This window comes from Ursus americanus, chromosome 29, assembly GCF_024610735.1.
Source record: "Ursus americanus isolate L20-20 chromosome 29, mUrsAme1.1.p, whole genome shotgun sequence".
In the NCBI taxonomy this organism is placed as follows: domain Eukaryota; kingdom Metazoa; phylum Chordata; class Mammalia; order Carnivora; family Ursidae; genus Ursus; species Ursus americanus.
In genome coordinates, this window is record NC_142155.1 from 11,702,754 (window position 1) to 11,730,116 (window position 27,363).

A 27,363-nucleotide genomic window follows, 5' to 3' on the forward strand; every position below is an offset into this window, starting at 1 on the left:
TTTATCATATCAGTGGGCACTGTGAAAATTTTTCCTGGGGCTGGATATATTCTTTACAGAATTCCCATACTTTAGTTTGAATCAGCATTTGTGCAATTACAGAGCACTTGTATGAGGCCTAAAGATAAGAGTGGAGAGAAATGTTTATCGGCAGAGTTTTACCTAGATGGACAAAATTCTCTTGAAAACACTTACGGGAAATCTAAGTCCCCCACTGATCTTTTTGCTTTCCACACAAAAACAGTGATGATAAAGAGGAAACTAACTTTCTGAACCATTAAATATTATATTATTTCTCTTGCCAAGTTTCCTGATGGGTATTTTATAGATTTTCCTTAATTTAAAAAGTAGATGATTCAAGATTCCTGAAATAATTACATTATAAATATAATAATAACATTAACTTATGCAGTGCTTCTTCTATTTGTAATATCATTTTTTTCTCATAACCATCAAGTTAGATAAAGAAGGATTAGGTGTCACTATGTAACCAGGAAACAAATTCTAAAGAAAAATCAAAGACCGATCTTAAAATATGATCTAGAGATCTGGCTCTGTGTCTTTTCATTCTTGCCATTCTCCCTTTCCTCCTTCCCCCTCGCTTTTAAATTTTGGGCTTTAAAAGAACCACTCAGAAACCGCAAGTATTCAAGAAACAGCAACAACAATAACTGTATATTTACTACTCTGTGTCAGGAATAAACACTGCAGTTCTATAACTTCAGACATCTCCAAGGTGAGTGATATTGTTCCCACTTTACAGAGAAAGAAACTGGAGCTCAGAAAGTGTTTGTAGCCTTTCCCAAGGCCACATGGACAAGCAGAGGAGATGGGGTTCAAATCACAGAACCAAATCTCTTTCACACAGATGCCTCCGAACTATTATTTAACTAATGCAAACCAAAGAGTGAATTCAAAGGTAGACTTTAGCATCTAGTTTTAACAGAAGATCTTTCCGCCTGTATCTATTCAGGAAACTACATAAAAATTTGCACTTATAGGAAAGGCAACCTTGCATCATGGAAAAAGCATGGAGCTGAGGGGCCGGGAGACCTAGGTTAGAGCTAATGTGAACAGCAGATCCATCACAGAATCCAAGGCAACCCTTTAAACCTATTTCTTTATAAGTAAATTCAGGTGTTGGACTTCCTATTTTCTAGTTTGTTCCAACTCTAGATTCTACTAAAAAAATAGAAAGTACTCTGTGTTTATTATTATAGGGGTTATTTGCTTTTCTCTTCTGCTTTCTGCATAAATAACCTCTTTAATCAAATCATATCAGAGTCTGTAAAAATGTCCATAGATATATCAGGAAGCTGGAAGGCACCAAGCTTTCTGGGGTCACACACTCTTCTGTGCACCGAAGCTTCTGGGTGAACATTTTTGGCAGCCATTTCTACCATGGCATGGAGCAGTGGAATTGAGATGGTCACAGAAGACCCATTTGGCTGCTCTTTGTAGGAACTTCAAGACTGAAGGCCACTATGAGCACCATCAGATTGAAGTTCGAATAGCCAGCTGAGACCAGCCGGACTTTAGCAATTACCCATCCAGGAGCAGGCTGGCCAAGCCACTCTACAGTTGTGCCCAGAGAGCATCCAGATAACACCCAGCAATCTTTTCTCCTGTTCTCCTCTGCTGTCACGATATTTAGTACACCTAATCAATACCTCCAGATGCCATATTGGGCAAGAAAAAAAGGGAGGGTTTAAGACCTGAATGACCAGTAATTTCCCAAAAGAAACAGGGTCATTCTGGTTCTTATTCAAATTTTGAGGAGTTCAGATGTTTAACCAAAAGGAGAAATATAAACATGAAGTGATAGAAATAGTTCCATTGGCAAGTTTAAGATGTCCTTACCAATCATCAGGGTGGGACTCATGAGGTGGGACTCAGATGAGCTATTACGAAATAGGTGTACATTTTCTTCACATGACTGAGTTTGGAGTGAGTGACTTTGTGAGCTCACTAGACTTTTATAATTGGAGTTCATTACAATAAGCTAAAAAAGAACAAACAAAATGAAGACTCACCCTTTTCACAAAGTCAAGTTTAGCTCAAGCTTTCCTGAGTGTACAACACACGCAAGCCTTGCTGAGGATTGCTCATCAAGAATGCTCATAAGTTTAAAAGAATTTGGATGACCATTTACTTCCATCCATGAAAACTTCCACAGGGTGTCCATTTAATGGAAGCTTAAGATAAGTGAGTTTTTTCATTTCAATTTGGTTGTCAACATGTAGGAAAAAGCAAAGCCCACATCAAAGAAGGAATATTATCAGAAGATCAAACATTAAGGGAAAAAGCCATTTCTTCAAGTGTGGCCTTCACCGTCAATCTGAATTTTGGTCTAAAGTGTAAAACCGGAGGGAAAAAAAGTCAGCTCTGCTGTGAACCGCCAAGGGAGTTGTTTTTGTTCTGCCAATGCTCCAGATGCTTTTCGTACAGAGAGACTTCATCTCATGCTCACGCTTGTTTGTTTCCACGCATCTAGCTCCCAGCCAGGCACGGAAACAGGGACTTTGTGGATGCACTGAACATGATATTTAAATTACTTCATCTTACCTAAAATTTCAAGCCAAGCAGGAAAAGTTGGACCATGCACTGTTCTTCCTTTTTTTAACCTTGAATTTGAATTAATGACATTTGTTTCTAAGTGACCCAAGAAACCAGGAAGAAACTATGATCTAGGTTTGTCAAAGCATTAAACACTTCAGAAATGTTGCAATGTAAATCTGTTTACTTATCATAACAATAACTCATTTTGAAGGCTCTTTGTCTCGAGGAAAAAAACATTTTATTTCAGAAATAGATCCAGAAATAACTGTCCCTACACGTACATGGCTTGTTTCAAGTTATAACTGCTGAACATTTTTTTTAATTCAGTCATTGTTTACTGAGTGTTTATAATGTGCCGAGCCCCATGCGGGGCGCCCTAGATACAAAGGTACTGCAGCATCTCCCGAAGGCTGCATTCTCTGGAAGGCAGAGGGAAGACTGGGAGTCATTTGCAATAGATAAAGGCCTATGGGGACAATGGGGATGCAAATGAGGGAGTGGAGCAGGGACAAATTTGAGAAGTAAAATTTACAGAATTTGTTGCCAAACTGGATGTGTCGACAAACGAAAGTTCAGAAGTAGCTCCTGGTTTCCAGTTTGGAGGTAGTGATGCCCTTCAGCGAGATCCGAAATGTCAGGGTGACAGCCGCGCAGACACCTCCACATTACCCCGGAGATGAGATCTAAGGGAGCTACTATGCACAGGAAGTCACGTGGTCAGAGATGACTGTTTTCAAAGTCCATTTCCAGAGCCTCAGTGGGTTTCTTTCCCACGTGCGAGTGTTTGAACCTGCTTCAGAGCCTACTAAACCTGATCAATGGCCAGTGGCAAATATGCTCAGCGGTGAGAAAAACTCTTCTGTGGAGAGGACTCCAGTCCTCGATTAATCCTGCGGCATAGGTCAGCCCACTGTCTAGACTGATGCTTCTGAATCCATTCTAATTAGCAAAGGGTTCTCGAGAGTTAAAAGGGGCCACCCGCTGCAAACACGATGAATAGAGAGCCAGGAGGCTTAGGTCCTACCTCCAGCCCTTGCGTCTGCAGCATTAGAGGGAGGAAAGTCATGTCACCTCCTCATTACCTAGAAGATTAGCATCCGCACTTACTGCCAACTAGAAAGGTCTGTGATTTCTCTTCCCATATATGGACATTGAAACAGAAAAATGAGGGGAAACCGGTCGAAATGAATGCCAAAGAAAACAAAACTGTTCAGCTTCATCTACGCCATGAGAATTTATTTCATATCTTATTTAAAGTATGTGTGTGGCATTCTGAAAGGATAAGTGGTTGACAAGATAATGACCCAAGACCTATGGTGACCGCATTTTAATTTCACAGTACGAAGATACCTACAGTTTCGAATTTTGAAAGATGAATATTTATTGGCACAAGAGTGTTCATCCTCCTAGTTCTGACTATAAGTAAACAATAACAAGTAGGCCACAGTGTTCATAGAATTAACTACATACACATTTTTAAATAGTGTTAACTATTAAGTGCCTTCCACTAAGACATGAAGAAAATATCTATTCGGAGGGTTTGAAATCAAAATTTTCTGCTTTTGATAAAAACCAATACTGGTAGTGTCCTAAAATAAACGAGATCATCTCCTGATCCAGGTCAAAGGGCTTCAGCTCTGCCTCATACTCCAGCTCATTCTTGGCAAAAAAGGGAAACCCACTCAAAAAAATACTAAGGAAGTAATTAAGGGCTCTTTTGTGCATTCACATGCTCACAGTGAGGGAAATTTTCTATACTGTTGATATTAGTGTATCTAACATAAAATCATCAATTCCATACCCGGTAGCTTTTTTAGTAAAAGCTACACTAAAACTATAAGGCATCTGTTTCTATCTGTAAATCTGGTAAACACAGATTAGAGCAGATTGATTTCCATTGAGATAAATTCTACATGACGTATGTCATGACCAAACATCTCATTTTCTTCTAGAATACTAGCAGCCACTGTAAAGGAGTATCTTGAATATGTCCCTCGTGTTTAAGTCCTTTCAAAAAACTCACAAAATAGATATTACTACCAATGAGAGACCAAAGACCCCGAGGATTTACATGACCTATCCGAAGCCACACAGCCAACGCTAAGTGATGATTTTGCCATGTGGATCCCCATCTCTGGCCTGAAAGTCAACTCCGCTCCATTAAACAAAATACCTCTTTGCCCTCACTTTTTACTCCTTCAGGGCTTTTTCTTGAACTTCTCTTTCTGACAAGAGTCAAGTCATCCGTTCACAGATCTCAGACAAGCTCAGCTTTCTAAGGTGAGCTGTCAGATCGCATTTGGTTCACATCATCTACCACTTCTTTGTTTCTTCTTCTTCCTCTAGAATCTTCCTTTTCCAAAGTTGAGAGTTGATAAAACAGGCTATTTCAATCACAACAAAAATATTATACACCATTTGAAAAGAAAATATTAATATATTCATTGGTAGTATTAAATATACACCGGGGTTATAAAAATAGTAGAGTGGTAACTAGTATAGCAAAATGAATAAACCCAATCTTTCTGAATCATTTGGTCAAATCCATGCTGGCTCTCTAATCTCTGTCTTTAGTAACTCAGTTTAAAATGTTCTTCCACGGGCGCCTGGGTAGCTCAGTCGCTTAAGTGTCTGTCTGCCTTTGGCTCAGATCATGATCCCGGGGTCCTGGGATTGAGTCCCATGGTATCGGGGCTCCCTGCTCAGCAGGAAGATTGCTTCTCCCTCTCCCTCTGCCTCTGCCTGCCACTCCCCCTGCTTATGCTCTGTCAAATAAATACATAAAATCTTTTAAAAATAAAAAAAAATAAATAAAATGCTTTTCCAATTAATCCAACATTTTCTCAGGGATAATCCCAAGGGCAGGATAATCCTTATATGCTCCCTGTGTCAGTTCAGCCCTTAGTCCTAATCGCCAAAGCATAAAATCACCTACAAGAACCCAAACGACCCATCATTACTTTTATCCAGGCTGGGATTTCCTTCCCTCCCTGGAACACCAGCTTGCCTGCTTTGCATCCACTTGAGGTTTTAAAATAAGGACCATGTTATAAATCTTTTTTCCAAATTCTCTCCCATATTACATTTTATGCTCTTAAAGAAATGCAGACTCAGTCTTGAATTTCTCACTGTACTGAGAATCTCCAATCTCTCAGGATTTTACATTGCCTGCAGACATTCAAAGTTTGGGGAAAAGAAAGCTTCTCTATCACCAGAATGTGCCCATTCTTCCCTCAAGACAGTAATTGCGTGCATTCCTCTCTACTAAACAATTCATCCCAAAGGCTGCAGTTAAAATCATGCTCACTCATCACTGTGGCTGTTATTTTTCCCTAACAGTTTCTCAATTATGTGCGATGTCATTTCATTCTGACTCTTACCACAGTCTATTCTTAGTTCTTCTGTCCTCTCTTTTCCTGCCTCTCTAGATCAGTGCAGCCAAGCCCCTCTTCATCTTCATCCACACTGTCCCATGATATCTAGAGCAACCTCTTCATTTTCACCTCACAACTGCATTTTTCTTAGTCAAAAATCTGACTTATTACAATGCTACTGTAACAGCGTTGTATGGTGACGGCTGGTAGCTACTCTTGTGGGCATGACATACAGAGAAACTGAATCACTAGTTTGTACACCTGAAACTAATGTGACCGTGTGTGTCAACTGTACTCTTATTAAAAAGACTTATTAAAAAGACCAGCCCTATTTAGTGAAGAAACATCGTCTCCATTAATCATTCACTTTCATTTATCTGTGTTCAATATACTTTTTAAACTTTGCATTAGAGAAAAGCAAAAAAAGAAATAATAAACATCCAGGTATTTACACATGCGATCTGCCCTCCAAAATCTTGCAACGAAAATAACTTCATATGCAAATAAGGTTTCGCCCTTCAAAATAAAATATTTATTTTACAAGATAAAAGGAAATAATGTTGATCTCACATGATAATCATAAAAATATGTCTAATCATAGAAAAACAGCAAGTCATTTGTTCCAGCTCTTCAAAAATATTTTAATCATGCAAAATCAATATAATGTACTCTAACATAATGCTAAAATGTTAAACTAAGATGAAGTGGCTTTTATTCATTTTACAGGATGTATATTTGGCAATAGTTTTTAAAAAATAATTACTCTAAAGGAACTCTAAATATATTATTTCAGAAACAATATTTTAAAATACAGCAGTCAGCAACAGAAACTATTGTTCTTTATACATTTTTGGCATAACACTGCCATACAATTACAGAATTATAAAATAAGTGTTTCATAGTACCATACAGATCCAGAAACTGGTTACAACTCCTACCACACACACATGGTATTTGTCCTAACAGACATGCACAGCATTCTGTAATTCATACTGCAGTAGAACAGAGAGCACAAAGACCCAGTAGCTGCAGGACAGTGAGAGCTTAGGTGGGAAGTAAAACATACATCTTGTTAAGAATCATACCCATTGGGGTGCCTGGGTGGCGCCGTCGTTAAGCGTCTGCCTTCAGCTCAGGGCATGATCCCAGCGTTCTGGGATCAAGCCCCACATCAGGCTCCTCTGCTGGGAGCCTGCTTCTTCTTCTCCCACTAGTGCCCCCTGCTTGTGTTCCCTCTTTCTCTGTCTCTCTCTGTCAAATAAATAAATAAATAAATAAATAAATAAATAATAAATCTTAAAAAAAAAAAATCATACCCATTTTCCTGACATACTTAAAATACAAAGGACACAGTAGTTTCCAAAGGGAAATAGTTCCAGGACCCAGTTGGCCATCTATCTTCTTAGGTAATACTAATAAAAGGCCAATAGCTTATTTAGGGAAAGTGAGTAAATGGTCTTTTTACAAAAATGAAAAAAAAAATGCTTGTCAAAGAATAAGCTAATGCTTTGCTCTCATTCTTAATTGTAGCACTGCACAATTAATATGCTGTCAACTCTTTTATGGGAGAGAGTTACTTCATTTCTGGACAACCTTATTACTGAATCTTATCTCAGCCAGTCCCTCAGTTTAATTTCTTGTTAGTAAAACCACTATGTTGATATACACTGGCAAAGAAATTAAACTTGGTATCTGATCATTTGCCTACTTCTATCAGTCTACTGAAAGGTTTCAGTCTACTGTGGAGTAGGCAGAAGTCACGGTTCACACGAGAGGATTAATGCAATTCCGTCTGCACACCAATCCCTGATCTCCTCAGCACAAACAACATAGAGCTAATTCTGAAATCACATCCCTACCATAAAGCTCTTATAAATCATTCCTCATCTGCTCCCAATAATCCTGTCACTTGTACAAACCCATCATTGGTTATATCTTTATTTCTGTAGTTAAGTTTCTTGTTACTGTTTCTAATCTGTTATTTCATTTGTGTTTTCCTTTTCTTCACCTGAAACTAAATCTATCAGCACTGAAAAAAACAATGCCCATTTGACCAATGAGTATAGAACTGGAACATTTCTTAGGACCAAGATTATTATATAACTAATCTCTCTGTAATGTAAATGTAAGCTGTTCCGTAAACTCTGCTATAATTTAAAAATGTAAACTGTTCCATAAACTCTGCTATAATTTAAAAATGAAAATATGATAAACTTCATAGCTTAAATATATTTCCGTAAGGTTTCTGATTTTTTTAACAAGGTCTTTCAGCATAACAAGTAGGTATCAATGTCTTTTCCCTTTCAGTTCATTTTTAAAATATACTGAGTCATTTTATAAAAGCTTTTTAATATGTATCTATGAAAGAACAACCCAAAAGAATTTTTGATTGAAGAACTGGTGGGGTGGGTGGAAATGGTGTTTCAGTATTTCCCAAGATAGTTATAAAGATTCATCTACAATTTACATAGCAGGTGTCCAATTGCTCACAATTTCCTAAACAACTACAAAATAGTAGCAAATTATAACATATTTTGTGCAAATTGGTACCTATTAAAATTGTCTATGGAGTCCAAGGTAGTCCGCCTTCTTCAGAAGTCAGGGATAATGGGGCTCAATACCCTAGTGATTCCGAGGAAGCTCTGAGGACTCATTGTGCCTTTGGAGAGACTGGAACCCAGTGTTGGCTCCACTTTACCAAGATGCCCGCCCACCTGATTCTTAGTCCCCATTCTCGACTCTACTTCCAGGCAAAGTTTAAGCCATAAAACAAAGTACTTAATTGTATCCTCCATATGAAAACTTTAATTCAAGCAACAAACATATTAAGAAGTTATTTCCCAAAATTACTAAAACAGTAATTCTCAACAGATCAGGAAAAAAGCAGATGACAAAGAACATTCTCATCTAGGAAAAAAAGCAAAAACAGTGCTTTTTAAATGTTTCTAATAAGAAAATTGGTTTCAGAGTCCTCTGACCATCTACTGGAATTAAACTTTTAAATAATTCTCTAACAGAATTCCATTTTCTGCATCCATCTGCAGCTAAGAAGAGGGTAAAATGCAGATAAATATTACTTGTAGTAACTGAGAAATGTTTAAATGAAAATCATAGCATGTAGCAAAATCAAGCAAGAGCATAAATAAATGTACCAATGCAGTTAATCTTTCTTACCGTAAACACTTTTTGTCAAATACAACCCATTGCTGAACACTGTGGCAAGTGCACTTCCTTATGAACTAATACTATTGTCACAAAGGGAAAGTTCTCCAAAATGAAAAAGCACCAACGTAAATTCATTAAAATAACTGATATTCACGGTTTGGAAAGTTCCTTGTGGCAAGATTTTACAGCGGAGTAAAAATTTAAACTTCTGAATGAAAACCATTTACATTAGTTAAGGCACATCTGGACACCTCCAGGCATTCATATTTATAACTATATTATTATTAACTTCAGTAATAAGGGATTTCTAAAAACACAGCCTGTCCCTGAACACAATCTGCTGGGTGGGCTGGATAACTAGAACAGGGAAGGAGGCAGGGTAGTACTGTCACCCTAGAGATTACCCACACAAATCTGTTCATGTCATAAACACTGCGGAATTCAAAGTTGAAAGAAGCCAATATATGTCACTCCTAACTTTCCAGATCCTACATTGACCCTGATTGACCCATACTCTGATGACTACCTGTCATCATTCTCTACAACCATGGCTGCATTTGAAATGACTCTAGCAATTCTAACTCCAGCCTACCTTATATTTAACACATATACCCCAAAAGACAAAAGGGAAATTATCTAAGTGGAAAACAGATTAGAAATCTTCAAAACCAGTCCTATAACAAAGGATCCCCACTCAGCCCAAATAGACATAAAAGACCCATAGATGAAGCTACATTCAGGTAAGATCGAGAATGTCCTTCTTTTCTCAGGTTAGAAAATAAAGCTTCTAGAAGAACCTCAATTATAGAAAGACCAAAAAACCTGGTTGATTAGTTACTCCATAAAGTATAAACTCAATCATAATTCTATTTTAAACTTGGAAAATTTAACTTTAAACCGTTAACCAAATAGTCTCTGTCAGTTCAACCAGTTTTTGACCACTTGATATGGAAGTTTACCTACTAAAATGGTCTTTTAAAGAAACTCAGAACACTGCACTGTTTTTCCTTTTCCACCAGATCATATTTTCACTCAGATTAAAGCATAAAAGCTAGAAGCAAAGTAGGTAATTCTATACAACAAAATATGAAACAGTAACAACGATAGGTGTTAAATGACATTTTCATATGTTTATATTTTTAATACTTAGCAAAAAAAATCTTAGAACTTCTCTAGTAACTCCTGAGTTGTACATTTTTTTTTCTACTTGAAGCTGAAAAGAAGTAGTCTCAAAACCTAAATTCAAAATAAAACTATACAAAATAAATTTTGAACTGAGAACTAGACCTGATTTAGAGAACGCAGACACATTTTTCACTTTTATCATGATTTAGAGTTTCTTATGAGATGAGCATGAAACTGTATAATGATACAATATTTTTAATGTTATAAACTTTTTCTCTACCGTACAGAAATATATCTTATAATTATATATCACTTTACAGTATTTCAAAATACTTTCACATATATTATCTCCTTAGAGATATGAAAGCACAAAATATTAGAAATGTACTAGACTAACCAAGCGATATAACATCTATTTGCCATGAAATGCAATTTAATATTTTATCAATAGCCAATGTTTATATCCTCGCAGTCCAAGGTACAGCAATAAAGTCTATATATTTGCAAAGATTCAATAATGTTTCTAGCTATTTGGCCATGCTTCACCGCATTTTTAAAACAGCTTTCTCAATAAATTTCTTGCAAGCATATGGTAGTTTTTAAAAATACAAAACATCAGAGTCAAACCCAGAGGGCTGTTTCATATCTGAGACCCACATAAATACATATCTATAGATCTTATTTAAAAAACTATTAATTGTACAAAGTATTCTTCATAGAAAAAAAATTCGACACTCATAATGTTTATCTGCAAAAGGAATGACATCCCCTCACTTGTTCTCCACTGAAGAATTCTCTCGTAAATTATTTGCAGATTAAATAGAGGAATCATACTATTACATATGAATATGGATCTTAAACACGACATCGTGGGAAAAGGCCACTGTTTTAAATGGGAGCCAGGTGGTTTTTCCCTTGAGACCAAATATTCTCAAATTAATTGGCACAATCTAATCAAACCCCTAATTAGGAATAATATTCTAAAAGTTAAATTGTTGAATGAAATGTTTTTACTCGTAAGGGCTCTGATATACTATAGTTTCCAAGTCATTCAGATTATATCCACTTATTTTAGTCTCTGTCCACTGTTTATTAATATTTTAATATCTGGTCACACATTTTTAATATTTTACACTTAGAAAGCAGTCTGAACACTTTATCATGTATTCAAAATTGGTAAGCTATTTTGAATTAATCATGTTCCTACATTTCAGCTCAATGTGACAACTACTCTTACCGTCTAACCCTGGAAAACTGTTTATTAGCGCTAGGGGACATTGCTACAAGCACCACATTACAGGGTCCATACAAAAAAGAAACTGAAACGCAAAAGCAGAATTGTTTTCCCGAATCTTTATGCTCCCTTCACAAAACAAAAGAAAGCAAAAATTGGGATATTACGGGAACCAAAAATGAGAAAACGCTCTATGTTAATTGGAGTAGGAGATACAACTTGGTTACTAATATTCATATTTAAAAAGTCAAGTTTGAGCAACTGTGATGTTTCGTGTAAACTTCGAAGCAATAAAGTATTTCTAAAGGCATACTGTTGATATAGTCTCTAGAAATCCTCTGCTGGAAATCCCCTGATCACAAAGGTAACAGAAGACGGTGTGATACAACTAACAAATAGGACATAGTAAAAATTCTTGGGGGGTTAAAGTGAATCTAAAAGCCCAAGAGATACACAAAAGCCAATTCTGCTCCAAATGAAAGTGAAATTTTTTTCTATTAATTGCTTCAACTGTATTTGTATGTATGCTCTGAAGTTCTCACCACAGCGTTTCTGATTATTTTCTGATTTGTAATTAGTAATAGTAGTACAGGAAATAAAATTACTTGCTCTTAACCAGCATCAACACATTAAGCGCTTGCTAAGCCTGAGGATATGGAATTTCAAATCTATTCTCAATTTCAAGGTTTGACAAGTTAGAGATACATCAAATTGTTTTCTTTTTTAAAGATACTCTGGACTAAGCAATAATATTAATTTCATAGCCCACAGAACACTCAGACAGTCAAGGATTTAGGGACCACTGCCTTGTTGCCAGTATAAGAAGCATGCTGTTGAAAAATGAGTAATTTCTTCCCTTATTTTTTAATTCTTTAGTCATTTGCATTCAGAAACAAGCACCAAATTTATATGGAACAGCCTTATAAAAGCAAAATCCTTTTCTTGGGCTCTGCATCAAAATTTGTTCTTAAGCATTTAACAGAGAAAAACATTTTTATTATTTTAAAAAAGCAAATTCTTGATTATCATACAGTTGAAAGTGCCCCCTGTTCCATTTAAATTTCAGCACAGGGGATCACTTGAACGTTCCCTAGAAAAGCACATGTTGGCTGACAAAAATGGCAAATGAGGGCAAGTGCTGAGAGAGAGAAAGAGGAAAGGACAGTGGGGCCAAGAAATGGGCTGGGAGATTATAGCTCCCTGAGAACATAAATTTCATGTACCAGAATTTAAAAATAAGCATGCTGAGGTGTTGTAATGATGAGTCCAAATCACTTTCAGAACACATCTGAAACGACCAAATTTGTTTTTCCAGCTTAAAAAATAAATCCATAAATTGGGCAAAAAAGCATGGCAACAGAATGAAATTTATCCTCTTGACTGTAATCTCCCAAAGAATTTATTTGATATATCAAATACTACGTGATTATTTGCAGATGTATTGAAAGTCATTTAAAAACTAATAATTATGTACAGAATTTGAAACATCACATCCTAAAAGCCTTACAGAACACATTCGTTTACTGGGTCTTGCTTAAAACTTCTTACTGAAGATTTAACTCATGGTCACCCAAAATAAAAAACCAACAACAAAACTTGACAACAGAAATCACAAACACAGATGGCTAAAATTTGCAATGTGACCTCTTCTTCCGGAGACCTTGTACAGTTCCTCCCCCCTTACCTACGCTGGGGTGGGGGTTCTCTGATACTTCACTGTAATTGTCCGTCTTCGTGGGAACCTGCAGTTCCAGGATCTTCACAGTCTTTGTTAGGATTTTCACCTTCTTCCTCTTTTTCAGGAGGAGCTGCACCCTCCTTCCTCTCTGTGGGATTGGTGACTGGTTTTTCGGGCTCAGAATTGGAATTTTCGGCAGGAGCGTCCTCCGTGGTTCCCGGCTTGGTAGCTTCACTGCTGGACTCCTCGGCGCTGGGCTTGTCTGTCTCCTCTGCAGCCCCTCCAGGTGCTGCTCTTTTTTCTTCGGCTGTTTTGCTATTTAAATGAACAGCTGAGGAGGAATTTTTGGAGTCCTTGGATTTTTTGTGCATAGAAGTTTGACTGATATGACCAGAGGTGGGAGGGGCAGGCATTTTCTGGGCTTTGCTTCCCTCTGACTGTTCTTTCCTCGGCGGCCCCCAGATAAAATTCTCTGAAGGCGTGTAATGTTTCTGGGCGAAACGTAGGAGCTTTCTCCTCTCTCTCCTGTCTCTAATTGTATAAACAAAATACTCCAGAGCACTCTGTTTAATATTGGGAATAGTATTTTCCACAAGAGCTTCATGAAGAATAAATTTTACAAGAGGAGATTTAAAACTTTCATATCCAAGCTCACCGAGGCTTTTAAGAATACGAGTGATTCGTAAATAGTTGTGCTGGGACCTGAAAGAGAGGATTGGATAAAATGTGGGGGGGAAATCAGGTGAAGGAAAGCAGGGGAAAGAAAAGTATTGGAAAAATATTTCCAACCAAATGACTTTACTGAAAGCCATATTAGACACCATTGGAAGAATAAACGAGAAGTTATTAAAACCTTATACAGCAATGTAATGCCAATCTACGTGAAATTCAAATATATAATATAAATTCCCCTTGTTGCTTTAGCTCTTCGTATTTGAAAAATATTTACATCTAAAATTGACTCCCACTCATGCTGAATTGTTGTTTAAGTGCTCTGAGGATGTGACTACTAGAGCAATTATTTGCAACACCACCAGCTATACTGTACCCACCACACGTAACTGGTACCAAGCACAAACGCAACATCAGCTATCAGCTGAAGGTATGACTTACAGTGTCAGCAAAATCCACCATTTTAGCCAGTTCATAAGGAAAGCATTAAAAACCATTCTACCTTGCTAGAACAATTGTAACAAAGGATGCAAAACTGACTCCTGTAGCAGAATATAGTTAGGAGCGTGGGCTTTGAAGTCACACCTGAGTTCGCGCCATGGCTCAACCACCCACAGCTACGTGAGGTTACGGTATCTCTCTCTGACTCAGTATCCTCATCTGTAAAATAGGGGAAATGGCCCATATCTTACTGGAGTGCTAGAAGAATCAAATGAGTTGAGACATATGCAGGGCATGTAGAACTCAAAAAACATTAGATACTATTTAAAAGTGATATTGTTATTGTTATTATTTAAATATGGTACTAAGGGCCACCTATACGTACCTATCCCAACTTAATCACCTAATTATCTTCCACCCATGGCCTCTCTCTCCTTTTTCCCAGAGAATTTTAAATTTTGCTTATAATGGCATGGACTCCAATGATGCCCTTTTCCCCAAATTACTTCTCTGTTCCCAAACTAAGGCCATTATCAGATGAAGGCTTTCCAAGCCTCTCTCTCACAATTCATAAAATACCTGCCCTGTGTCACTGGGCAACAGTTGCCTTATTACAAATACCTGGCCATATCCTCAAGGCTTCTTCAGCTGCGTGTATTAATCATGCATCATCAACAGCCCGGGTATTTATTGACCCTACAGTGACGCACAACCATAACCACCACTTACTTCTAACTTCCTAAAACCTATTTTATACACCAGACATTGAACTTTATACAAGCAAGGAATATACCTGCTTTGGTTTCTTGGAGTATTTCACTTACAAAGAGCTAGCAAATTATTTGGGGAAAGTGAAGAAGGATGTTGAACTATCTGAGGGACAGAAGGGGATGGTTCCACAGTTTTACATTTTAATAAGAAAGTTTGTCTGGACAAAAGGAAAACCTTAATGATTCAGGCTAGCCAAACCTTGGAAAAGACAAGTCCAGCAGTTTTATCATTCCCATTCTTCTGGATGTTTAGCATAAAAGTATTATCTCAATATTCAACTCTTTGAGGTCAAAGGGTAAAACATAGCAGACACGTTTTAGTCTTATGAATCTGTATTTTTTAATAGGAAGGAAGAGTCTTCTAAGACAGCATGAATTTGAATGAGGTTAAGACAATGTGCCATTAGCAGCAGAGTTGACTTAGGTTAGTATGGAGTTTCTAGTCTCCAAAAACTCAGTGATAAAATCCTTGAGCAACATCTGCTTCATAAATCTGAGAAAGAGATGTATGGAAAAGTGGGGGGAATATTTTTCTTTAAAAATCCCAAAGATGAGTTACATGATCCAACAAAATTTACTCTATTGCAACCAGGTCAGTTGCACATATCCAGTCTTAGATGTACGGCCAAGATGAAATTTCTGCACACATTTATCTGTATCTACACACGCTCTGATTTAAAATATTTACATAACAGTAGAACAGGACAAAAACTTGGGTTGAAGAGAATGAAAATGAGGCTTATGGAACAGAAGTATACAAGAAAGAAACTGAGCCCTTCAGTAGGATTCGAAATAAATATGACAAAGACAAAATGGAAGAGAAGAGAGCAGCTAAAACCTCCTAATGTTGTGAGCATAGCAGATAAAAGAGAGAAGCTGCGCTTCCCGACTGCGGGTGGTAAACAGGACGGCAGGTGTCAGGAAGACCAGGTAGGTGAAGAGAGAACACACAAAAGGCAAGAACAAGGAGGTGGCAAATACAAGTGAGAAGCAAATCCAGGCTCTAAAGTGTGGCTCCACAATCTAAGGTGATTACAAATAAAATCAGAAATACATCTGAGTGGTTGCTCTATATATTTGTACTCCCGTGTCTGAAAATACTTCACTTCTTTTAGTCATGGTCACTTGTTCACTGAACGTTACTTCATTTCACTTTCATTCAATACTTTTTTGTCTGCTGGGCTACTATAAATATATTGAGTTTCCTGCCTACTCTAAGAAACTCAAGATGTCACACAGATTAAAACACAAATAAAAGCTCTGTGCAATACCCAGGGAAAGGAAAATGAGAGACAGTGCGCGGTGGAAAGAAAAGGATCTGAATGGGGCGAGGGAATGTGACGGTTACTTCAGGCTCCCTTCCCCTGACCCAAGCCAGGAGATCATTTTAACTAAAACCTTCAGAAGGGTTCTATTGCCAACTATCGGATAGAGCAACTGAAAATAAAACCCCAAGGAGGATTTAAGCTGGCAAACGTCTTTTGTTCATTGTTTGTTCAACAAACATTTACTAAACAAGATTGCTAGTCCAAGCAGAAACAAGAAGCTGGGATGGCGATTCCCTACAATGATAGTCGTGCTGCTGTCTTTCACGTCAGTAGGCTACTTGCGTATAGCTTTCGTTGACAGTATGACAGGAGGGTTTAGAAACTGTCCAGAGACAGCCGCCCAGATTGCTCAGGCAGCGGCGTATATGCTTCTGCGGTAAGTGTCCTTTATAAATCAAATTTAACTTGAGTTATGAGTTAATGGGTCTTCTAATCAGGATCATAAAGCTTTATGCCCATATCTTCGGTGTTTTAGTACAAGCTACCATTTTAATAGTGTTGACTGTGACTAATAAAGTAAAAAGAAGTCTTAAGGCTTAAACATTAATACTTATACTCATTTTAGCAAACCAAGATGAAAGTTCTAGAAAAACACCAAAAAATTCAGTTAATTGATGCTCAAAACTGTTGGGCAAAGAAAAATTTCTTAGGTTACTTTGTTTTTTCTTGGTACTTGCCCAACTCAGCTAATTATAATGTGCTAAAAAAAAATGCTTTAAAGCTGTTGGTTTAATGGTCCAGCATTCATAAGTCACCCCATAATTAAAAAGAAAAAAAAATCAGTTTGCATACAAAGAAAATAATAAGAAAAATAAACTTTGGGTATAAGTATTAATGAAAGTTATAAATATCCAGGCAAAAGAATACAGCAAATCAATTTCAAAGAAGCCAAGTTAAAAATTTTCTTCACAGGTTGTAGGATTTAGTAAGCAAAAGTGGGCTTTTGTTCTTTACCAAAATACTGAAGATTCTAATTTTCCCTCTTTTTTAGCAATGTATAGGCACAAGCTCAGCCTTATAAAATGACTTTTATATGTCATAGGCCTAGTTTATGGATGTAATCTAAGAAGGTACCATGCTCAATGACAGACTGTGCACAAGAAGGTCACAACCTAGCAGAGGGGATGTGGAAACCTGTGTACAAGAAAGAAGCATAAATGCCAAGAACCGCGTATAAAGAGGGGCCTGGGCAGTAGAGAGGTTTCAGGAAGAAAGAGCTCTGAAGCGGAATGGCCTTATTCCTACCAGCAATTTCATCCATTTCTTGTTGTTTTGTTATACTTTAGAACACAGAACAACGGATAAAATGCATTTCAGACTAGCTTTTGAATTCAAATTCCGGGGCCCATCTATTAGTTGTTCCTATGTTCCACAGAGAATTCCAACCAAGAAAAAATAACATGCTGGCCCCAATGCACCGGCGGGGGCTTTACTTACTCATTCAGATGCTGAAACCTTTCCTGCCAGTTAACGGCCCGAGCGACATTTCCAGTTTTATCAACCAGTTTTATTCCAAAAAATTCTAACATCATCTTATAAGCCAGGAGGAATCTTTTAATTGCTTCTTTTGTTTTTTTGAACTCCTAAGGGGGGGGAAAAGTTAGCTGAAATGATTCAGTAGTTACTAGGACAATAAAATAGCAATATTATTTGGCCATCTCCTATAAAATGAAATGAGCTTGCATTACCTCAATTTCATATGTAGTTAATTCTTTAGCATAAAAGTTCAAGCCTTGTTCTCTCAGGGGGAAAAGCCTATTTTTTAGAAAAATAATATTGTTATATTAATGTTATCTGGAAAACACACACGATTAAATACGACATGGTTCAAGATACAGAAATGTAACTGACCATTGAATGTAAGTGTGGTTGTGCTCCAGCTTTTCATAATCTCCTTTCCACTTATTTAGAACTTCTTCAATGTAAACACCTAGGTAGTAAATATTTAGAAAATGAGCCAGACATTTAAGACATTGTTGAAGGCATTGTAACATGTAACCACTTAATCTTTATAGTAAAACCTCTGAAATTTACTAATAGCACCTAAAAATTATACCAAGAAGAATACCCTATGCCATATGCTCAGTTATGTAACAGGCCTAATTTTTCAAAACTCAACGGCACCTCAAATCACAGAGAGTTCTACCAGACAGTGTTACTCTAAAGCAGAAGCTGACAAACTATGCCATTTGTTTTATAAATAAAGTTTTATTGGAACACAGCCATGCAACTTCATTAGTTATTTTACACTACCACAGTAGAGTTGAGTAGTTGAAACAGAGACTACATGGCCCACATAGCTGAAAATATTTACTATCCGGCCCTCGACAGAAAAGTTTGCCAACCCCTGCTCTAGATGGTCCTACGTTCTTTAAATACAAGGTGGGATCAAAATGAAATGTAGCCCAGGGAAAAAAAAGGAATAAAAGAAAGGTGAGAGAAGAGAAAGAGAGGGAGAAAAGCATGAAAAAGGAGATGGAAAGGGAAGAAGGAAAAATGGAAGAAAAAGGATCCGTATTACCCACAGTATACATCGTCCAGCTTAATCTTCACAAAACTCTCCCAAACCAGTGCTACCATCCCCATTTTACTAATGAGGACATTGTACGATTTGTTCAAAGTCACGCACTAACAAAAGAATAAAGCTAGGAGTAGAACACAGGTCTTTCTGGTTCCAAAAACTAAGGCCTCTTCACCACATCCTACTGTCTCCCCGTAAGAACTTAGTATAGTTGACCTTTGAACATGAGTTTGAACTTTTTTATAAGAATACAGTACGTAATGACTATCACATGCAAAATATGCGTTCATCAACTATTTATGCCATTAGTAAATCTTCCAGTCAACAGGAGACTATTAGCAATTAAGTTTTGGGTAAGTCAAAAGTTACACACGGATTTCTGACTGCACGGGGTTAGCGCCCATTACCCCTACACTGTTCCAGGGCCAACTATAGAACAAAACCCTCCTGCTTCTCTAATACTGTCTCGGTCCCCACAATTGACTATGTGGCCATTTAGTCGATTTTATAGAAAAAAACACAACAACATAATTCATCTCATTCTTGTTTTCACCAGAGATCACCAGTTTGTAGAAGTCTACTCTTGGAAGGCTAAGTAAAAAGTTGTTTGTGATCATACCGCTGGCTTTATCAGCATTTTAAAACCATTTACTCCATAATTTCCCTTCCAACTATCCCTCCTCCTGCTTAATAATTACAATACATCATTGCAGGCTTATGCTTATTGGCAAGTGTATGTGGGGGGGGGTGGTGTATGTGTACATGTACATATGCTGGGGAGGAAACTGGATGAGTTTATGTAATTTATATAATAAACTAAAATAACATTTTATGTGACCTTAGATAAAACTCCTGACCCCTACACCAACCGTGTAAGATTTCAAAATAAATTTTGTGGTAAAGATTACAAAAAAATTAATGCAGTGCTTAAAGTTATTACTTTAAATTACTACCTCAAAAATAAATTCACAACTACCCCATCCCCCCACCCCCTCCCTTCTGAAACCCTCAGTTTGTTTCCTGGAGTCCATAGTCTCTCAACACTACACCAAAAACTAATGATGTACCATATGGTAGCTAACTGAACATAATATAAATTAACTAATTAATTAATTAATTAATTCACTACTAGAAATACTAAAATAGGGGTGCCTGGGTGGCTCAGTCCATTAAGCATCTGCCTCCGGCTCAGATCATGATCCCAGGATCCTGGGATTGAGCCCCACGTTGTCGGGCTCCCTGCTCAGGGGGAAGCCTGCTTCTCCTTCTCCCTCTAACTCTCACTTGTGCTTGGTCTCTCTCTCTAGTGCTCTCTCACTCTCAAATAAATAAAATCTTTTTAAAAAAAGGAAATATAAAAATAATTCAGTTAAATACTGTCATGTCCAACGTTTTTAATATTTGAAGGCATTCCTTTAGGTAAATTTTATTAAATTCAAGTCAGAGTCAAATTAACAATCTATCATTGCATTTCTTCAAAAGGTTTTCTTGTCCCAGGTCCTAAAAAACCAATAATTTAATTAGTATTATTTCAATTAGTAAATAAAGCAGTGTGTTTCTATCACTAGTAAATACAGCAGAGCATTTTTACCCAGAGGTTTCCTCCTAAATCAGAGCAGACTTTTGGGACACCAGAAATTAATTAAAGACAAGTGGATCTGGCCATTGCAACAATGTTCTTAAATCCTAACTCCCAACTGTTACATCTCTCAGTGCACAGTACAGGAACTCCTCCTCTCAGCCTTCAGATAGCCTTCCTCCAGTTAGTTCACCAAAGAATGTAGTCCTGCTACTTGGAAAGCTTTGCAATCTATGACCCTCATTCCCGACTCACATGGCTGTGAATTTGGCTCAGCTTCCACTAAGAGCAAAGAGCAGAAGCCAGGGCCATCTGGTCACCTCACAGAGATAAGGGCGAGAAGGAGAGAAGCCAACTTTGCTGGTTTGACCTGGATAAAATTAGGATGCCCGCCATGAACCACAGCACGGTGCCTCAGTGAAATATGCGTATTACCATAGTGAACGCATCCTCTCCCTATAGGGGGAGAATCTTAGAAAATCCTGCCAGGGCAATTTTACAGTTCTGAAGGAGGAGGCAGTTTATTTGGCAAAGTTGAATGGAGATCTACTCTCTCCGGAGTTCTCTTCCCAGGATATCGGAACACTGGACTGGGACTGGTGAAGCTCCCTGACCCCTGACTCTGAAAATCAACAGGAAAGATAATTCTCATATAAACATTACTTTTCAATTATATCCTAAATAATTTGGGGGTATGGTGTGGTGGGAAAAGAATATCGAACTCTGGATCCTAGACCCAACCCTACAATCAAGTGATCAGACAAGTCAGTCATTCAAGCTTTAAGACCCAGTGACCTCATCTTTAAAATGAGGAAGATTAATTTGATTTCCTCTAATGTTTCCTAGTAATATAATATTCTGTGATTCTATAAATTTATAAATCTCATCTCTTTGCCTCTCATAGAAGTGGCCCCCACTCTCCTTCAGATAATAGCCACCATGAACAAGCGGTGGGAAGGTATTGCTAATCTAGTTATTCCTCCAGAATTTGCCAAGTGGATGTTCACAAGTCTAGAGTCTGAAACTTTGGGGATACATCAGACTAGACCACATAGCAAAGTAAAGCCAGTCGATGAACAAATGCATTAAGAAGGTACTGACCACAGAACAAACAAAGAACAACTAGGTGTATGTTATTATTTAAAGTTTGCTTTTTACCAGGACAGCAGATTACTCACCATCTGGCTTAAATGGAATTTTATTCTTATAAAACCGAAGATTGCTCAAGTCATTTTGATATCGAATATCTTTGAAGTTCTGCTAAAGGAAAAAAATAAATCAATCTCCAGCATATGGACACATAAAAAAAGGCACAAGGACCCTTCTCGCATGTTTGCTTACTAGCACCACAAAATAAGAAAAAACAGGAAATATTTTACATTTTAGAAAAAACGTTCTATGCTCTTACTGGGTACTGATGTCGATATTTGTACAGATCCCTTGCAGCATAAAAGCTTCTCTTTGGTTTGGCAGTTGCTTCGGTGGACTCACCACCCTAAAATAAAAAATGAAATTCCATTTACATGGTGAAGTAAGATAATCTCACTGAGAAATCTCCAGAACATTTAAAATAATGAACATCCATAAGGAACGCCTGAAAAGTATCAAGCTGTTCAGAATAATGACAATATTAGAAATTTTCTTTTAATAAGGCTTCCTAGTAGCATTTATTGGCATTCTTTTTGCCTGATTTGAACCCAATAACATTTGTCCTAAGGTGTTTTACTGAATAAAACCAAGAGCCTATAGAGGCCAAATGTTCTAGATCAATATTCATCAGAAATAGAACTCAAAATGAATTTAAGACATTTACTTTGCCAGAGGTCACACAAGTGATTCTATGACAAAATTTATTTTAGAATACATAATACAAAAAAATTGTTAAGATAAGAAGTCAATCCTACAAAGAAAACTGTCATTAACTTTGCAACATTTAGCTGTACTTAGAAGGAAAATAAAACTTATGAAAAGAGGATTTTTAAAACAAACTAAATAGCTTTCTAAACTCCATCCTTTGTAGCACCATAACAAGTACACAAAAGCATGAATAATCTGTGAATCCAGTAATAACACAAGGTGACATAAATCAGCAAATTCAAAATACGTATATACAAAGTAGCAAAAGCTCTCAAATGAAATGAACTTCAGATTGTAGTAACTTATATGCGGTAGTTTATTCATACTACTTAAATTCTAAAAATTCTCACCACCATGAATAATTTTTAAAATGTAAGATATGGGTCAATGTAATCAGTTTCAATTCTCTAACTATATGTACTGTTAGAATGTGTAAGGAAGTACTTTGTGTCCCGCGTCATGCAGAAGGACAATAAGACAGATGACGATGATGAAACAGAAGACAAAGTTTAGGTCTGAATATTCATTAAGAGCTTCACCACCCTCCCGATCCCTTTCTCATCATCCTCCACCCCCATCTGTGTTGACAGATCAGCATCCTCCAAGCAATTTTCGCACATTTTTGAAGTGGTGTGATTCTCACTATTACTACAAGGATAGAGATACTTACTTTAACACCAAATTCTCTGATGTTTAACATTAGCTACTCTGTCATGTTACATAAGCAAGGAAAAGCTTAAATTCTGGTCCTTGCCACACGTTTCAAAATAGCTCTGCCTAGCAAGTTTCTGAATCTATTTAGCCTGAGCTACAACCAAATGAATCATCATCCTACATTTGTATAGAAAGCACTTTTCCATTTACAAAGCACTTACATGTATATTATTTCATCTGATTTTTATGACATACCGGGATGGCAGTTCTTAGTGTTTCCATCTTAGAAACAAGGTAACCCAGGCTCAGAGAAGTTGAACAAGGCCTGGAGCTTGGTGACAGCACAGGAACTGGAATCCCAGGCCTGAGGCTGCAAGTCCAACTAATTAGCCACGAATGCATTTCAGCTCCAGTGAAGGAGCATGATAGGAACTGTGGCGAACTGTCAACAGCCCAAGATTTGGGTTGTCTTAACTCTGCTACTTATTTGTGAGGCCTTAAGCCAACCACTTAACTGAATCTTAGTTTTACCTTCTGTGAAACAATATAATGACTCATGCCCTACCTATTTCCCAAGATTATCATGAGAATAACTGCATCCTCCAACCTCTAACTGTACCAACCTGCGAGCATCTGACCTTGTTTCTCTAACTTCTGCTCCTTTTGGAATTTCTATCCTGTCTCCTTTCACCTGCTCAGCTAAGGATTTTGTTCCTTAATATGTTGTTCCTATTTCCTGCATCATCAAAATTTCTCTCTTTCTGGAACATTCCCCTTGGCAGACAAACATAGTATCTACACAACCTTCCTTGGCCCAAATCCCCCCTCAAATGCAGATCCATAGCTCTGCTCCCTATTATAGTAAAATATCACCAAAGAACTGTGCATACCTAACCCTGTCTTCTCTTCCTCTTCTCCCATGACGTGCCACAATCAGGCTTTCATCCTTGGCATTCCATCTAAATGGCTCTTTCAGTGTCACCAACAAATCTCCATTTTCACCAAACCATGTCTCAAGGCTCAACTCAGGCAACTTCCCAGCAGTACTGGGCCAGTTAAATGTCTCCCTCCTTCCTGAAATACTGTCAGGTGCCATAACTCTCCTGGTTTCTCCCTATCTCATTGGTTTCCCCTTGTCCGTCTTCTCTTTGGCTCCTCCTCCTATTCATATGTTCTAAATTGAGGAGTGTCCAGGGTTTAGTTCTTATTCCTCATCACTCCTTAATGGCCACGTATCTCCCACAACTTTGTACACCACCATTCTTATAAGCTGATGACTGCAGCCCTGGAAGGCTTCATCCATAGATACGTTAAGAATTCCACTTGGATGTCTAATAGGATATAAAATTCAAGAAAATTCTTGATTTAACCTCTGATGATGCTTTTTCCCCAGACTTGCCCATCTTACTTAAAGGCGCCATCATTGGTCAAATATTCACTTGAACTAGGAATAAGGGCAACGAAGGAGGTGAGTAGTCGCCACACTGGGATATGTTCTAGAGGTAGTTCTAGCAGTACTTGCAAATGACTATGGGGAGAGGCAACAAATGATAGTCAAAAAGCAACATTAAAAAGGAGATTTTTTAAAGAAGTTAAATGGTGACACTAACAAGAAAAATAAATCACTGAAGGGGAAAAGGGATGGCTGCTGTGGTCCACCATTTTCTGGGGTCACAAGTAATTGACTGAAACATTAATTATCAAATTGTTTTATATAGATGGACCTACTTAGATGGATTGAATCTAAGCTGGTGTTTTTTGATATCCCAAGATTCTTTGAGAAGGCTACTTAATTGGGAAACAAGAGAAAGGGGAAAACTGGCATACAGTCTCTAATACTTTTTTGGGGGAGGGGGGTTGAATTCGCAATGCAAAATGACCCATCCACAAATCAGAACACAAGGAGCAGAGAGAGAGTCACAATTCCAACAGGTTAAAGGTTCTACGTTGGTTACAGACATACTTGGGTTTGCATCATTCATTGTCTCCCTGGATGTTCTTGGGCAAACTTTTCATATTCTCTAAACCTCAGTTTTGTCTAAAATGGGGACGAAAAACAGCAATTCCCACCCAACCCCCCAACCCCTGAAATTGCAGGCGATTGAAATAACATGTTCAGCATAGAGCCTGCACGAGGACTTCGCTTTCTCCTGACCTACACAGAGGTGATCATCCAGATTTATGAGGCAGCTTTAGCTGTAATATTTAGGTGGTGACTCCTCTACTCCAGCCAAGCACCCGTGGGCATATTTGACTTTGGGCTCCATTTTTTTTCTCCTCACTCTCATTCCTCCACAGCTGAGAAAGAGGAGGGCCTAATGCAGAACCACAAACCTTAAATACCTCCAGACGCGCACTTCTTTAGAGGGCTGGCTGTACAGTTCCTCCTTTTCAAAGTTGTCTGAATTATTTGCAGTAAGTCAGAGGTTAAAAGGATATTTCTCTCTTTACTAACCTCTCCTCCAAATTGAATTAGGCAAATGATTTAAGCACAGTTGGATCAACAAGTCTCTGGATGATACAAGAGTTTTGAAGAGTGCCCTGAACTCAGTTGAAAGGCCTTACTTAGGGTAAGAATTGTGGCGTTTTAACTCCGGTTGGGGACCTTCCACAGTACTTTTAATGGCTGTAGACCCCACTGTAGGGGAGAGTGCTCGCTACTCCTTAGGGGCAGTCCCTCCTTATTCTGGGTAATTTTTACCAATAACACGCACTAGACCAGTTTTCACCATCCTCTATTTTTAGACAGGTTCCTCCCACCCCACCTTCGCAGCACCCAGCTGCGCTGCAGAGGCAAAGAAAACACCCATTCAAGTTGGATTCTGCCTTGAGGGACTTCCTTGTCGTGCCCGCGGTCAGGCCCCAGGCCGGCAGGGCACGGCTCCGGCGCTCGCGGCCACGACAGGCCCCCGGGTCCGCGGGGCTGCGGGACGGCCGCCGGCGCGGAGGGGTCTGGCCGCAGAGGACCAGCAGCCCCCGGCGCCCCTGCCCCTGTGCGCGGGGGTCGCTCGGCGCTTGCTCCTATCCCCGGCGACGTCCTTCCTCAAGGGGCAGGGGCGCCCTGGCCCGGCCCGAGGCCACCGCGGGGCCGCGTACCTGCTCGGCGCCCGCCGCCTCGGCGTCTTCGTCCGGCGCGGGGCTGGCGCGGGGCCGCCCGCCGACTCGCTCCGGGGGCTGCGCAGGCTGCTCGGGCTCCGGCCCCGGGCCCTCGCCGCCGCCGCCGGCCGGCCCCGGCTCCTCGGGCTCGGGCTCGGGCTCCGAGTCCGTCTGCCAGGTGGAGTCGCAGTCCTCCACGGTGGTGGGCTCGCGGAAGCTGACCCCGCCGAGCAGGTTGCCCATTGAAGAAGCGGCGGCGGGCGCGGGGCTGCGGGGCTGCGGGGCGCGGGACGGGGCGCTGGGCGCGGGCTGCGGCAGGCACGCTAGGGCCGGGGCATGGCCTCGGTGAGGGCGCTGGGCGGCAGCCTCGGCCCGCCCGCCGCCGCACTGCCTCAGCGCGGCGAGCGGCAGACAGGCACACTCGCGGGGAGGAGCCGGCGGCCCCGGGACCGCCGCCGCCAACGCTTGAACCCGCCCATCTGGTTCCTTCTCCTCCCCACCCGCGGGAGCCGGCGCCGGCCGGGAGACCCGAGGAGCAAACTGCCGTCGCTCCCCGCACCCGCGGCCTCCCCGCCGCCGGCCCGGCCCCAGGCACACACCCCACTGCCCCCTTTCCACCCCGGAAGGCCTGCCTTCGCTGGGCCTTTGACGTCTCCCGGGGAGGATGGGGGTCTGCTGTTCACCCGCCCCTCTCCACCCCTACCCGGGGCAGGACCACCAGCTTGGGGCTCCTCCCAGCTGAGCGGGAAGAGTGGTCCCGCCCAGCTCTGGGAGAAGCGGGCTGGGGTGGACGTGATGTCGAAGATGGTGTCACAGTCAGCAGGCGAGTCCTGTCCACACCTCCTCGTCCTCTCCCGGCTGATCCTGGAGAAAGATAAATGAGCCACAGCAGAAGAAGACAAAAGCTAATGGTGACAGGGCACCACATCAACAGAAAATTCCAGCTACCACGACTGTCTGTATTTAGGGCAGTCACCTAGAGTCCCCATGGACTAGAGTCAAAGCTATCTGTCACCTCATGTAATGAGCAAATATCTCTTGAAACAAAAGGAGCAATAACAGCTAGACTTCCCCATTGATCTGTGGATTCTTTTACCATTACCCACTCCAAATCCATGCCCTGAGTAGAATAAAACCTCAGAATCGTAGGCCTCTTGGTCTATTCTGGAAATGAAAGGAGGAGGGAAAATGCCTTATAGAAATATCCTAAAGATAAAATAGCATGATCAAATAAGTAGCCCAGGGCAAAGTGGTCATGGTAAACTTTGTGTTATGGCCTTTTAACTGGAAGGAAAGCCTCTTGAAAGGAA

General features: G+C 39.5%; 1 protein-coding gene across 3 annotated transcripts; it reads right to left on the minus strand.

Annotated features, from left to right (window-relative positions):
- Window positions 1-2,765: 2,765 nt before the first annotated feature.
- Window positions 2,766-26,429, minus strand: OGFRL1 (opioid growth factor receptor like 1). Of its 3 annotated transcripts, XM_087856966.1 has the most exons (8): window positions 26,054-26,429; window positions 21,855-21,941; window positions 21,625-21,706; window positions 18,198-18,276; window positions 18,035-18,101; window positions 17,784-17,929; window positions 13,142-13,837; window positions 2,766-7,184 (listed from the first exon to the last, which is right to left on the minus strand). In XM_087856966.1, exons 1-7 carry the CDS (start codon window positions 26,294-26,296, stop codon window positions 13,171-13,173), a joined length of 1,371 nt encoding a protein of 456 aa, XP_087713092.1. In that variant the 5' UTR covers window positions 26,297-26,429; the 3' UTR covers window positions 2,766-7,184; window positions 13,142-13,170. The 3 variants fall into 3 exon arrangements, with proteins under 3 accessions (XP_087713092.1, XP_045659424.2, XP_045659416.2); XM_045803468.2 differs by lacking the exon at window positions 2,766-7,184 and having other exon boundaries at window positions 7,207-13,837; window positions 21,625-21,703; XM_045803460.2 differs by lacking the exon at window positions 2,766-7,184 and having other exon boundaries at window positions 7,207-13,837.
- Between the last annotated feature and the right edge of the window lie 934 nt (window positions 26,430-27,363).

What these genes read in the sequence shown, in the direction of transcription:
- OGFRL1 (XM_087856966.1), bottom strand. Translation starts at nt 26,296, where the DNA reads ATGGGCAACCTGCTCGGCGGGGTCAGCTTCCGCGAGCCCACCACCGTG. An exon ending in AACCACACTTACATTCAATG is followed by an intron (nt 18,102 to 18,197) that starts GTCAGTTACATT and finishes TCTAAAAAATAG; the next exon opens with GCTTTTCCCCCTGAGAGAAC. An exon ending in TAACTACATATGAAATTGAG is followed by an intron (nt 17,930 to 18,034) that starts GTAATGCAAGCT and finishes CCCCCCCCTTAG; the next exon opens with GAGTTCAAAAAAACAAAAGA.